This window comes from Phodopus roborovskii, unplaced genomic scaffold (assembly GCF_943737965.1).
Source record: "Phodopus roborovskii unplaced genomic scaffold, PHOROB, whole genome shotgun sequence".
Lineage (NCBI taxonomy): Eukaryota > Metazoa > Chordata > Mammalia > Rodentia > Cricetidae > Phodopus > Phodopus roborovskii.
In genome coordinates, this window is record NW_026126511.1 from 1,017,106 (window position 1) to 1,029,144 (window position 12,039).

Genomic DNA, 12,039 nt, shown 5'->3' on the forward strand with positions numbered 1-12,039 from the left:
AACGCATTGCTATAACTTAGAAAAGGAATGTTGAATTGCCCGACTTCCCCCAGATTAAAGACTCTTCACCCAGATTTAGAAAAGGCATGCATTGGACCCTCATCCAGCATCCTTCTTTTGTAATTGCAGGGCGAATCCTCGTAACTTTAACTTTGACAATGTGGGAAATGCCATGCTGGCACTGTTTGAAGTTCTGTCCTTGAAAGGCTGGGTAGAAGTGAGGGATGTTATTATTCATCGTGTGGGGCCGGTAAGCAAGCACATAGAATTTTCTAAATACAACCAGGGTGGTTCCCATTGGCTCTGATAAATAACATATTTCATTTACACAGATCCATGGAATCTATATTCATGTTTTCGTGTTCCTGGGTTGCATGATCGGACTGACCCTTTTTGTCGGTGTAGTCATTGCTAACTTCAATGAAAACAAGGTAAGTCTTCTCAGATTAATAACACAGACCTAAATTTTGTTCTTGCGCTTGCTTTAAGCTATTTTTTTTTTTTGTCATACACAGCATGGAGCCACATTAAACTGAAATGTAACTCATGTAACTAACCTAACCTGTGTAACACCGCTGCACTTGGGGTCCGTTCCTTAGGAGTATATACTTCTCTTGCTAAATTTACCCTATGGTAACAGTAGTTCACCCATAGCTGAGAAGCACATCTCCTATTGTTCAGATGGGTTATAAAAATGTGGTAGCTTGAAGCCATGCTCTGACTGTAGCCCACACTGGCTTTACAAAGTTGTAAACCCTGAGCTTCTTTGTCAGTATTCAGAATTTTGACAAGGTTAGGCAGAAGCCATACGGAACGCAAAGGCCAGTTCGTATAACAGAAAGATTTTTCTAACTCTAAATAAACTTCACGTTCTTCCCAGAACACAGGAAGCACCCTCAGTCTTAACAGCTGTCATGATGGATACAGGGTGGTGGACAGTAAGACAGCAATGTGGTTTCCTATGGAGCACAGGTTTAAGGGGGGGGGGGGACACATTATGTTAGTGTCTCCTGGCTACTGTTTTTTCTGGGAGAGGCTGGTTAATCTCTCTTGGGGAGGTTCTGTCTGCAGGAATCACACTGAAATGCACACAAGCTTTGGGCACCCCACTACACAGAACAGGCTTCTGCCAGCTCTCCTGATGCTGCGATGTGTGGATGTGAGAGCCACCACTATAAGGAATAAACACCCTGGCCCAGATTTTAGACTCTCTTCCTACAACTGCAGGGTCTGTGATTCTTCGAATGCAAGAGCTTGAAAATCTCTAAGCCCCACTTGCCTGCGAAGCACCTGCTGTTCACTTGTGCACAGCGAAGGCTGATTCCCATGCATTCACGCCAGAGTTCTTTGGTTTGTGTAGCTACATGTGAGACTATATCATTCACCGTCCCCAGGCTCAATGTGTGTGGTCCCATTGACTCAGTCGATTGACACCTTTGATGTGTGCCTAATGAGCATTTCATTCCAGGCAGCCTTTCAAAGACTACAACTTAAAACTCTCCCTCTGGACCCCAATGCTACTCCAACCCACAGAGTCATGGACTCTTAGAGTAGTAGCAACCGAGCCACCCAGCCCCTCTATTTTACTTCCCGACACGTTCATACACGAGACACTCTAACCCTTCGGTGTGTTCAATTTAATATCAGGCAGAAAGAGAAAGATGTGTCTTTTTAGATGCCTTTGAGACCTGTGGTGGAGCAGACACTGGGAATTCCAGAATACAGGAAGAAGTTAATCAGCCCATTACTAGAGAGATGAGGTACTGTCAGTCCAGGGTGGTATACAGGCCCCTTTGCGGGCCCCTGGATGCAAGAGTACCAGTCTCCAGGGCTGCTCACAAGCCAGCAGCATAAGTGACCCAGCATACAATGCTCAATACCAGGAAGAAACTGTATAATTAACTGTCAGTCTTGAAACAACTGTGAATTACTGAGGATTGTTTGCCTCCAACACCATAGTTATGTCCTAAAAGAGTCAGGAAGTGACAGCTTGTTTGGGAACATGGTGTGTTAGTCCAAACAGATGCCAAGAGGGAGGCAGAAGTTCGCAGCCACTTTACCAGCTGTCACAAACTTGATTTCCTGGTTGGAGATGGAAGGTTCGTGCACACGTGTGCATGTGCGCGTGAGTGCGTGCTGCGTGTCTGTGTGTGTGTGTGTGTGTGTGTGTGTGTGTGTGTGTGTGTATGCGTGTGCCTGAAATTCCAGTTTCAGGGGATTCAAACCTTCTGAACCTCACATGCAATGCACACACATGATTTACATAACTATAACATATAGGCAAAACACATAAAATAAAATCTAAAAACAAAAGTGGGCATATGAGATGACTCTAGTGAAGACACTCCCAGAATCCATAAGGTGGAAAGAGAGAACAGACTCCACGCGCTCACACCACACACACACACACACACACACACACACACACACACACACACACACACACATAAATAATAGATGTAACAATAAGACTTGTTTTAAAGACAGAAATTTATAAATAAATAGAGGTTGATACAATTCATACCGATTTAAAAATTCTAAACAAATGTGTCCTTATGTACTTCTGTAGTCAGAAAGCACACATTTCTGGAAACCAAGTTAGGAGGGTATTCTCTGGAAGGACAGTCATTTTCTCTACAGAAGGAAATTGAGAAAGGGAATGACATTCCTCTCAACTCTAGTTTCTTAAATTATACTTATGCTTCTGTAAAGTAGCATAATAAAATCCAATGCAGAATAATACAATGCGATATAATTTATATGCATTTTTTATCAAGTACTCCACTTTATAACGCAGAATATCTGGTCCCATCTTGCGAATTATCATAGCATTCACTTGTGCAGGAGGAAAATTCTGTGACTTCTTATCTCCTAAAAGTAGCCTTACAATTGCACATACTGGAGTGTCTAAAAATATGTATAAAGGACAAATGCCCTCCTCCAGCGGCCGCACTGCAGACAAGCTGTGATTGGCTACTATAATGCTAAACTAGCTGCAGTTTGTCACTATCCTTTCTGGAGGACGTAATTGTGTAGAAAACGTTCTTGAAACTTCCTCAAACCCAAATGTTGCAGGTCCTCACTAACACACACTGGAGGCTGCTGAATGCCCTGGGCACGCGCCCATCCCTCTTGGGAATGCCTCTCAATGTGGGTTGCTAGCTTTGACCATGCGTCTCCAACCGCTATGGTTCTTGCAGACTGTCTTTCTGTCAGGTCTCCACACTGGTCCTTCCCTTTCCCTCCACTATCTCCTTTGTTTCCAAGGGGACAGCTCTGTTGACGGTAGATCAGAGACGATGGGAAGATCTCAAGAGCAGACTGAAGATCGCACAGCCTCTTCATCTCCCACCGCGGCCTGGTATCAAAGACGCTCTGATTTCATTCATGTTGGGCACCAGTGTCCCTGATTCCCTAAGAGCCTCAGACTGAAATTAAAATAATAATCGTGAGGCCACTAGGGGGTTGTGCACAAGTTAATACAGAAGCAGATTCCAAACAGGCTATTACAATCAGCCACCTAAAGGCTGTACTTCAGCACTCTCCGAATAAGAAAAAAAAAACTGAATTTTTAAATAAAATATGTTCGTGTTTGCCTTTTAGAAATATAAGGGAAATGTACTAAGCTGCCAGAAGTTGAATGATGCAGTTCTCCTCCCAATACGGATGGTGCCCTGTGCTGTCATTTTAATATGGAATGCCAGTCATTCCTGCAAAGAACTTCACAATAGAAAGAACCGGGGAGGGGGAGGGGGCGCTGTAATGGGTTTGAAGATGAACATTGAAGAATAAGAAAGACAAGAGAGTAAATCTGGTCCATGTCTAAAGTGCCTATACCTTTCTCTTTCAGATAATGATGGCTTTAGAGCTAAGATGTATGACATAACCCAGCATCCATTTTTTAAGAGGACAATCGCATTGCTGGTTCTGGCCCAGTCTGTGCTGCTCTCTGTTAAGGTATTGTTTCACCCTGAGACTTTTGGAGCAGACTTCACATCTCTCTGGTGTATCCAGGAGCACTGTAACTGGGCATTGCCATCTGCAGCCTCCGACCTTTAGTAAAAGTAAAGATTGGTGCGTACGCTAGCAGAGAGGGAAAAGAAGTCTGTCTGGTGCCTGTTGCAGTGACTTGTGCTCTGCTTGCAGTGGGACGTCGAGGATCCCGTGACTGTTCCTTTGGCAACAATGTCAGTCGTCTTCACCTTCATCTTTGTCTTAGAGGTACAGTAATGAGTCTGCTGGTCCGAGGGGAAGTAAGAACCCTGAGAGAAAAGCAGCGCCCTCCCTTTGAAGGCCCCTGCTTCCAGCTCTGTGTCTTCCTGCTTTTGAAGCTTTAAGGGGTGGATTTCACGTGCATCTCCTTGCCGGCTGTTCTGCTTAGCTTCAACAAGGACTTCACTTTACCTTTCCGATTTTTCTAACTGCTAAAACATCCCTGATAGTTGTTGTGTCTGGGCGTTGGCCTACCTAGTAACGGGGTTTGCGCGTTTGGAGCACGGGACGCAAGCTGCTGTTACTCGGGGATTCAGGTTACAGTAAAGATGCCAGCAGCACAGCCAAGGTTATCTAAAAATGTTTTCCCGTGTCACGTCTACCTGCCATCCAGTCTCCTTAGAAATTCAAGTGGATCGGCCATTTTTCTGTAAACTAACCGAAGTTTCCCAAAATACAGTTTTTCACCCAAGGTAGAAAAGTAGCCTGCAATGAGTACTTAGCCATCAATCCAAGGGAAAGAGTGTGGAGAATAGAGATATGCAGCCTGCTTGGCTTTAACTCTTTCATTAACTATAACATGACTCAGCTAATTGATTTAAACATGCCTAAGCATTTGCCCTGTGCCCTCTGTCCTTGCTTTCTCTAGGTTACAATGAAGATCATAGCAATGTCTCCAGCTGGGTTCTGGCAAAGCAGAAGAAACAGATATGATCTCTTGGTGACGTCTCTTGGTGTCGTATGGGTGGTGCTTCACTTTGCTCTGCTGGTAGGCACGTCATTAAACTTTATTTTAGCTAATAATAGTTCAGTTTTCCTTGGTTCAGCTGTGAGTTTTCAGGCATCTATACTGGCCTGTCCTTGGGGTTCTGACAGGATTTGCCCTCAGCTGCAGCCACTAAGAGCATCACCTGTGCACATTCACTGTGTTCCTTTTTAAAAGGGCCCTGCCTACCTCCCATCTTCTCTCTCTCTCTGTCTCTCTCTCTCTCTCTCCTTCTCCCATGCACTGCTTGTCTTAAATTACAACACAGGCATGTTTCCAATCTCTTCATTCCACATAAGCTACTCTTGAGTGAAATATCACACGTTTCTATACCCCAGCTTTGATCATGAAAGCCCTGGGACATGCTTGGAAATGCATACATATATATGTGTGTGTGTGTGCGTGTGCATGCGCGCATACCTACACTTCTCACACAGGCAAATCCTGAATCTTCAAAGGCCTATCGTATGCAGATCTAGAAGGCTCTTAAAAGACAGTCTCTTCATTTACCAAAGGAGACACTGAAGTAGAGACGAAAGCACCCGCCTAAATTCACACAGCAGACTAGAATCACAAGAATCAGACCTTGCACTCTGAGATGAGAGCAGCATCCATCCTCCACCCAATCACAAGCAAGGTGTATAATGCAATCCTTATGTACTTCTCCCAGACATATCACACTGATTCTCTGAACCCATCCATCTCCGTATGTCTGAGGTCCAGCCCCAAATCTATAGCCATGGGAAAACTTGGCTGGTCTGTAGTGGTGTTGCCCAGTGGAATTAAAACATGGTCCCTGATGTGAGACTGCCCACACAGTACACTCTGAGCCAGTGCTTCTCAACTCTCCTAAGGCTGCAGTTTGGATACAGTTTCTCATGTTGTTGTGAAATTATTCTTGTTGCTACTTCATAATTGGAATTTTGCTACTTCTGTGAATCATAATGTAAATTTGTTTTTTTGAGACAGAGGTTTGGCAAAGGGGTCGTGACCCACAGATTAAGAACCATTGCTCTAAACGTGATAGCAGTCTACGAGGCATAAGTTATAAGTATCAACTTTTTATCTGTGATTAGTATTATCCGTGTTTCACATTCTCCCATCCTCGTCAATGTTATAGGGCTGCCAGGAAGTACCCAGGACTCATAGAGCCCACTTGCTAATCAGTCAGGGCTTGCTATAGCTTGTATCTGACACAATCATAAACATACTGAGTGGCTTTCTTAAACAGTGGTTTCCTTCAGCAGTAGAAGCTCTTTGGATTCCCAAGCACCTGTATTCATCCTCTCAAATAATAAACGACTAGAATATAATGATGAGGAAAGCACTGTCAGAGGATTTAGAAGAAAGTAATGAACAAAACAAAGATACTCAACTGGCTGCATAAACTTCATAGCATGAAAAGCTAGAGAGACCTTCACCGTGTGCTTACAAACCCGTGAGAACTTTGGGTATGCTGGGAAGGATGAAGGAGATCCCATGTTCCCATGACAACAGCAAGAAGTGGGAAATGTCTTCATCAAAGAGGTCCAGGAAAGCATTCCCCAGAGGAATTGGGCTCCATCTACAGAGTATTTCAGATGCCATTGGCTAGGATGAAAGGGTGCAGGGGCTGGACAAAGGTGAGGCCTTGTGGCTGAAGTAGACAGAACCAGGGCATATAATACAGCATGGGGTTTGGAGAAATGGAAACATTAAGTCTTTTCAGGAGTTTGGGGTCCATGTGAAAATCACCCAGTCATTATCCCAGGGGCTGTGGTTGCCATGACTTCTAGAACATAGGAACTTAAGGTGTCTGCATTCCTGAACTGGTGTTGACAGAAGAGGCAGAAAACATGTCCTGGTTTCCTGATTGTGTTTACATCGCCCAGACAAACTTGACTAAATGCTACTCAGTCTAAATGGAAGAATACAGTAGGCTTCCTAATCTCAAATACTCCCTACAGAGGAAATTCTAAACCATAAAAACCTCTTCCCTCTTCTGCTTGACTGCTTTTGTTCTCCCCTTAAGAGCCTCTGGTCTGAGAAAAGCAACCGTTCTTTGCCGTATTTCACAGTGGACTGCTGGGGAGGAAGGCATGGTCCTTGTATTCCATCCAACATTGCTATGTGCCCACATTCCTGGCCTTTTGCCTCACCAAGGAGCTCAGTGGACCCCCTTCCCAGGGACCCATCTGGGACTGTTGTCATTTGGCTATGCAGTTTCTGGAGAATGCTCAGGCTTTGGCATCAGCTGAATGTCACTGTTGTTATGCTGTGGCCAGTGGCATCTTTGTTTCTCAAGAAGCAGCCTTGTGAATCATAAAGCACAGAGTGGTCTCTGGCCCTCAGCATGCACTTGAAGAGCAAGCTGATGCAATCCTCCTGAGCTTGGGGATGGGGTGCTTTTCTAAAATGGATTGATTTCTGAACAGGAGAGTGATCTCAGAAAAAGCTGCCTTCGGGTGTTGCTGTTGTTGAAGTAAGGTCCTATGTAGCCCAGGCTGGCCTTGAAATCACTATGTAGTCTAAAGGATGACCTTAAAATTCTGATATTTCTGCCTCTACTTCCCAAGTGCTGGGATTATAGACATCACCACTACTCTGGGTTTATGCAGGTGTGGGATATTGAACCCGGGGCCTTATACGTTTGGCAAGATTTCTACCAGCTAAGTTACATTCCCAACCTCTTCTAACACTTGTTCTCATCATCTGACTACTTTTTGCCATGATGCCTTTATTTCCTATCTCATTCTACTTTACTCCCATATCATGGTTATTCTGTGCTTTTCTTACCCTGTCCTCAAAAAGGCTGGTCCGGGTCACTGCCTTATGTGAAATGAATTTCATAATACAGAACTCAGTTAAGCAAAACAAAACCCAAAGTTTCATCCAAGATTTGATTTTAAATCTAATATTTATTCATGAGTTTTTGCAGTGACCTTTTCAGTACCTTTATTTTAGATAAATTTCTTATAGGAATTTTCACATTTTATTAAAGTAATTATTCAGTAGGCTTCACAGAAGACAAAATGAAAAATGGAACCATAACAAGATCTTTTATGCAAATTTTAAAAACCTGTCTTCTGTTTAAATTTCAGAATGCATACACCTACATGATGGGAGCCTGTGTGATTGTCTTTAGATTTTTCTCCATCTGTGGAAAGCATGTAAGTCTATCGTGAATGCAGAATCTTTTCAGAGGTCACATGAAGCATTGAAATCACTGGTGCCAGCTGACCTCAGCCAACCTGGTTGTTACAGGTCAACAAAGCAATAAACATCCTAAGTCAAGATTAATAACTATTAGATATCGCATTGAATCAGTAGCTTAGTTATCTTAGACTATGTTTCTTGTTATTTTTGTTTATCATATCTGCTGAGTAAACTCAGTCATAAATGAAGCCAAAAGCCAGTCATTCCTAATGTGTCTGGATTTATATTTATTTAAATTAGCTTTATTACAGGGAAAATGCATAACTGATGATAATATTTCCATTGTTCTAGACTCCTTGTCAGCATTATGCACACACCACACACTATCAATGTTTCTCCTTTTAAAAGAAATATTGTTTGTTTTTTGTCACTAGGATTATTTCACATATGGATTCCATATATCCATGTTAATGGTAGACTTAATAATTGGTGGTTATTTAATACTAAACCATTATTACATTTGGTGTTCTAAGATGTCTGTGGGGGACAAATAAATGTACTTGCTCTAGATCAAAAATGTGTTGACCTTACAGAGGTCTGGGTAGCAAAGGAAGAGGAGCTGGGAATAGAAGGCTAAGATGCTTGTGTTTGCTAATTCAATTAATTTCTGTGCAGTGACTGAACTGTTTGAAGTATGAATAAGACTTATCAGTGCCAGATGGTTTTTGAATAATATTTAGATTTAATATCTAACAGGAAACAACTTTCAAACAATGTACTTGGGGATCATTCCACAGTCAGCTTGCTTTTAGATTATTCGCCAGCCAGTTCCTCTCCACGGCGAACTGACTCTCCCTCCCCTTCTCTTTCTCTCTCCATCTGCCCTAACACTGCACCCCTCCTCACCCACAGGTGACATTAAAGATGCTCCTTCTGACCGTGGTTGTCAGCATGTACAAGAGCTTCTTTATCATCGTAGGGATGTTCCTCTTGCTGCTGTGCTATGCCTTTGCTGGGGTTGTTCTGTTTGGTACCGTGAAATATGGAGAGAACATTAACAGGTCAGCATGTGTCCGTCTTCCTATTCATTTACTAAGCAAACTATTTCATAAAATCATGAATGCAGACGAAGTTTTTGACTATTAAAGATTTAGGGGTTGTGTAAAGGGAAAGTAATCTGTTGGAAAATAAAACACACATATTTTAAAAGACTTTTTTTCCCAATTGACAAAGATGGACATGTTTATTTTAGAATCCTTAGAAAATGCAAAAACAAAACCAAAAAGAAAAAGAAAAAAATGTTTTACAATTCTACCCATTGTTGGGAATAACTACTTTTAATTTCAGAAGTTTTTCTATCCATGTATTTCTCTGTAATGCTATATTACTTGGTTGGGGATGAAACAGTTTTGAGATGACTTTCTTTTTCAGCAAAGTGTAGAAAGCTAGAACCTACAAAATTACTCTGCTATGAGAAAAGCATTTTCTTTTTTTTTTCATTGTTAATGAGATATTTTATCATCAAGTCAACAGCTGTTCATATGCTAATACTTGACTCAATTTGCAAATAAGTTGCTTCAGTTTTCATAAGTACAGATCTAATTTTAACTGTTGTCCCCAGCTCTTGATCCACTGTTAAATTTGTTTTTTCCCCCTAACCTACACATTTTTGTGTCCAGAATTATATTTTTTCCAGAACTGGGATTTCATCCCAGGATTTCACACATGCTAGATAAGTACTATCTCACTGACCTACACTTCCTATCATATACTCGGTGTTTTTCAATACCTACTCTTAAGAAACTTACTCAAAATAATATTGAATCATGAGGCACAAAATTCATTACTATGTGTTTTTCTACCTTTTTGTGCCTCTCCTAAACCTTTTCCTTAACTTAACATTCATTTTGACCATCCCTGAGAAAAGCATTTTCAAAAGCTCATTTTCCATTTATGGAAACATATGCTGTTGTTATCTTAAAGGTTCTAGTGCAACAAAATGCATGCAAAGCCTCGCTGCCAGGTGATTTATTTGGTAATGGCTGAGTCTCCTTTCATGACCAAGCAAAGGAAAGATCACTTCTTAGTAGCCAAAGCTCACTCAGTCATACAAGAGGAAAGCCAGTAAGTTGGTGACCCTGTGAGGGCTGGCTTGTCAGGCAGCTGTACTGCCAGCAAGAGGCTTTAAGCTTTGGTAATAGGAACTTGGCAACCATGCTTGCAAAAGCCACCTGTTTTGGTGGTGACCACCCATATTGCTTCATGGCAATGACAACTCATGAAATCTCACTTCTGTTTTCTTTTCTTAAATTAGGCATGCCAATTTTTCTTCGGCTGGCAAAGCTATTACTGTATTGTTCCGAATCGTCACAGGGGAAGACTGGAACAAGATTATGCATGATTGTATGGTAAATATCCCCTCATAATTTTCAATGCCTCAACATAAACTCATATGCACATGACAGTGGAATCCTTGTTAACATAAAGGCCTTGTATTTTTTTTTTTTTTTTTTTTTTTAGAATAATCTGGCCATCTGGCAATCTAGTCCATAAGCTGCACTTTTTAACATCACAAGTTATGAATATAAAGACAAGATTATTCACTTAACATAACTTAGGCTATTGTAATAGTAGTTAACAATGAGCATTGTTCTTTGATGTGGGATAACATTCTTCTTGTACACTGTAAGGATTTGTCACTTGTACTGGTTTATTAGTGTGCCTGGGCTTTGACAGTGAGTTCTTCCATCTTTGGTGTTGTGTTGGTACTAAAAAGAATTCAAAGTCTTAAGCATTATTTTGCAATAGGGATACTAACCTGTGCCATAAGTATCACTTCACCTCAATGGGTCACCCCTCCTTTATGCCGTAAGATCTGTGGGCACAGGAACCTTGCCATTTGGGAATTGCTTTACCTCAGTGCCAGACAGGAAGTATAGGCAGGCTTACCAGACTAGGAGAATTACGTAAAGAGGAAAGGCAGAGATGAAGTTTCCAGCCAGACACAGAAGATGAGAATGACTTACAGAGAAAGGATACAAAGCCATGTGGCTAAACATGGATAAGAATGATAGGTTAGTTTAAGTTGTGAGAGTTTGCTAGTAATACGCCTGAACAATAGGCCAAACAGTTTATAATTAATAGAATCTTCTGTGTGTTTATTTGGGACTGAATGGCTACAGGACCATGCAGTACAGAAATTTGCATCTACAATTCTTTCCTTCCTATCCTTTATAGCTTGGCAATCCAAACAAAGACATTTATTTAACACATTTGTCAGACACTCACAAAGCACCTGATTTGTCCTGGGCCATGGGCCTTCTGCTGGTCCAAAGTTTCCTCAAGGCCTGTGTGTCATGTGTTCCGAGCCAGATCTTCCTTTGGTAGCTTGATTTCTGTGCCATTCTCTGGTCAGGCATGGTATTAGCATTTGCTTCTTCACGCATTTGCCCACATTTAAAACCGTGGGTTACTACTCTAACATTTCTTGTTTGGACATGCATAACAGTTCTAGAGAATTGTGGTTTTAAACTTCTTTCTTTCCTCTCCCTCTCACCTCATAGACACCAGTGATGTCCTACAGACTTCTGGTGAGGAAGCCTGTGCTGTCCAGGCAGGAAGCTGCTAGCCATGTATGGCTCAGTACTGACCTACTGAAGTATGACTAGTTGCATCTGAAGAACTGTTTTATAGTCCACTTATTTTTGCTTAATGTTAATTAATATAAATTAAATTCAAATTACCACGTGGAGCTAATGGCCCTTGTACTGGCAACTGTAATATTAAAGTATGGTCAGCATTCAGGATACAGAGGTTGTCTTTGTTATCAGTCCCTAACACTTGGAACAAATATAGCACACAGTAGGGTGGGCTTAGGGAATTTTAAACATAAGAAATGGAAACCAAATTCATCAAATCAGGTACAA

General features: G+C 41.7%; 1 protein-coding gene across 1 annotated transcript in view; it reads left to right on the plus strand.

The window, feature by feature from the left end:
• The window catches only part of Nalcn (sodium leak channel, non-selective), a 247,723-nt gene that overhangs the window by 223,225 nt on the left and 12,459 nt on the right, over positions 1-12,039 (plus strand). The window contains exons 29-37 of the mRNA XM_051195188.1: positions 130-250; positions 333-431; positions 3,268-3,361; positions 3,851-3,957; positions 4,147-4,221; positions 4,862-4,981; positions 8,059-8,127; positions 9,026-9,174; positions 10,428-10,521. Coding sequence (XP_051051145.1) covers positions 130-250; positions 333-431; positions 3,268-3,361; positions 3,851-3,957; positions 4,147-4,221; positions 4,862-4,981; positions 8,059-8,127; positions 9,026-9,174; positions 10,428-10,521 — 928 coding nt within the window. The remainder of the gene's footprint in view (positions 1-129; positions 251-332; positions 432-3,267; positions 3,362-3,850; positions 3,958-4,146; positions 4,222-4,861; positions 4,982-8,058; positions 8,128-9,025; positions 9,175-10,427; positions 10,522-12,039) is intronic.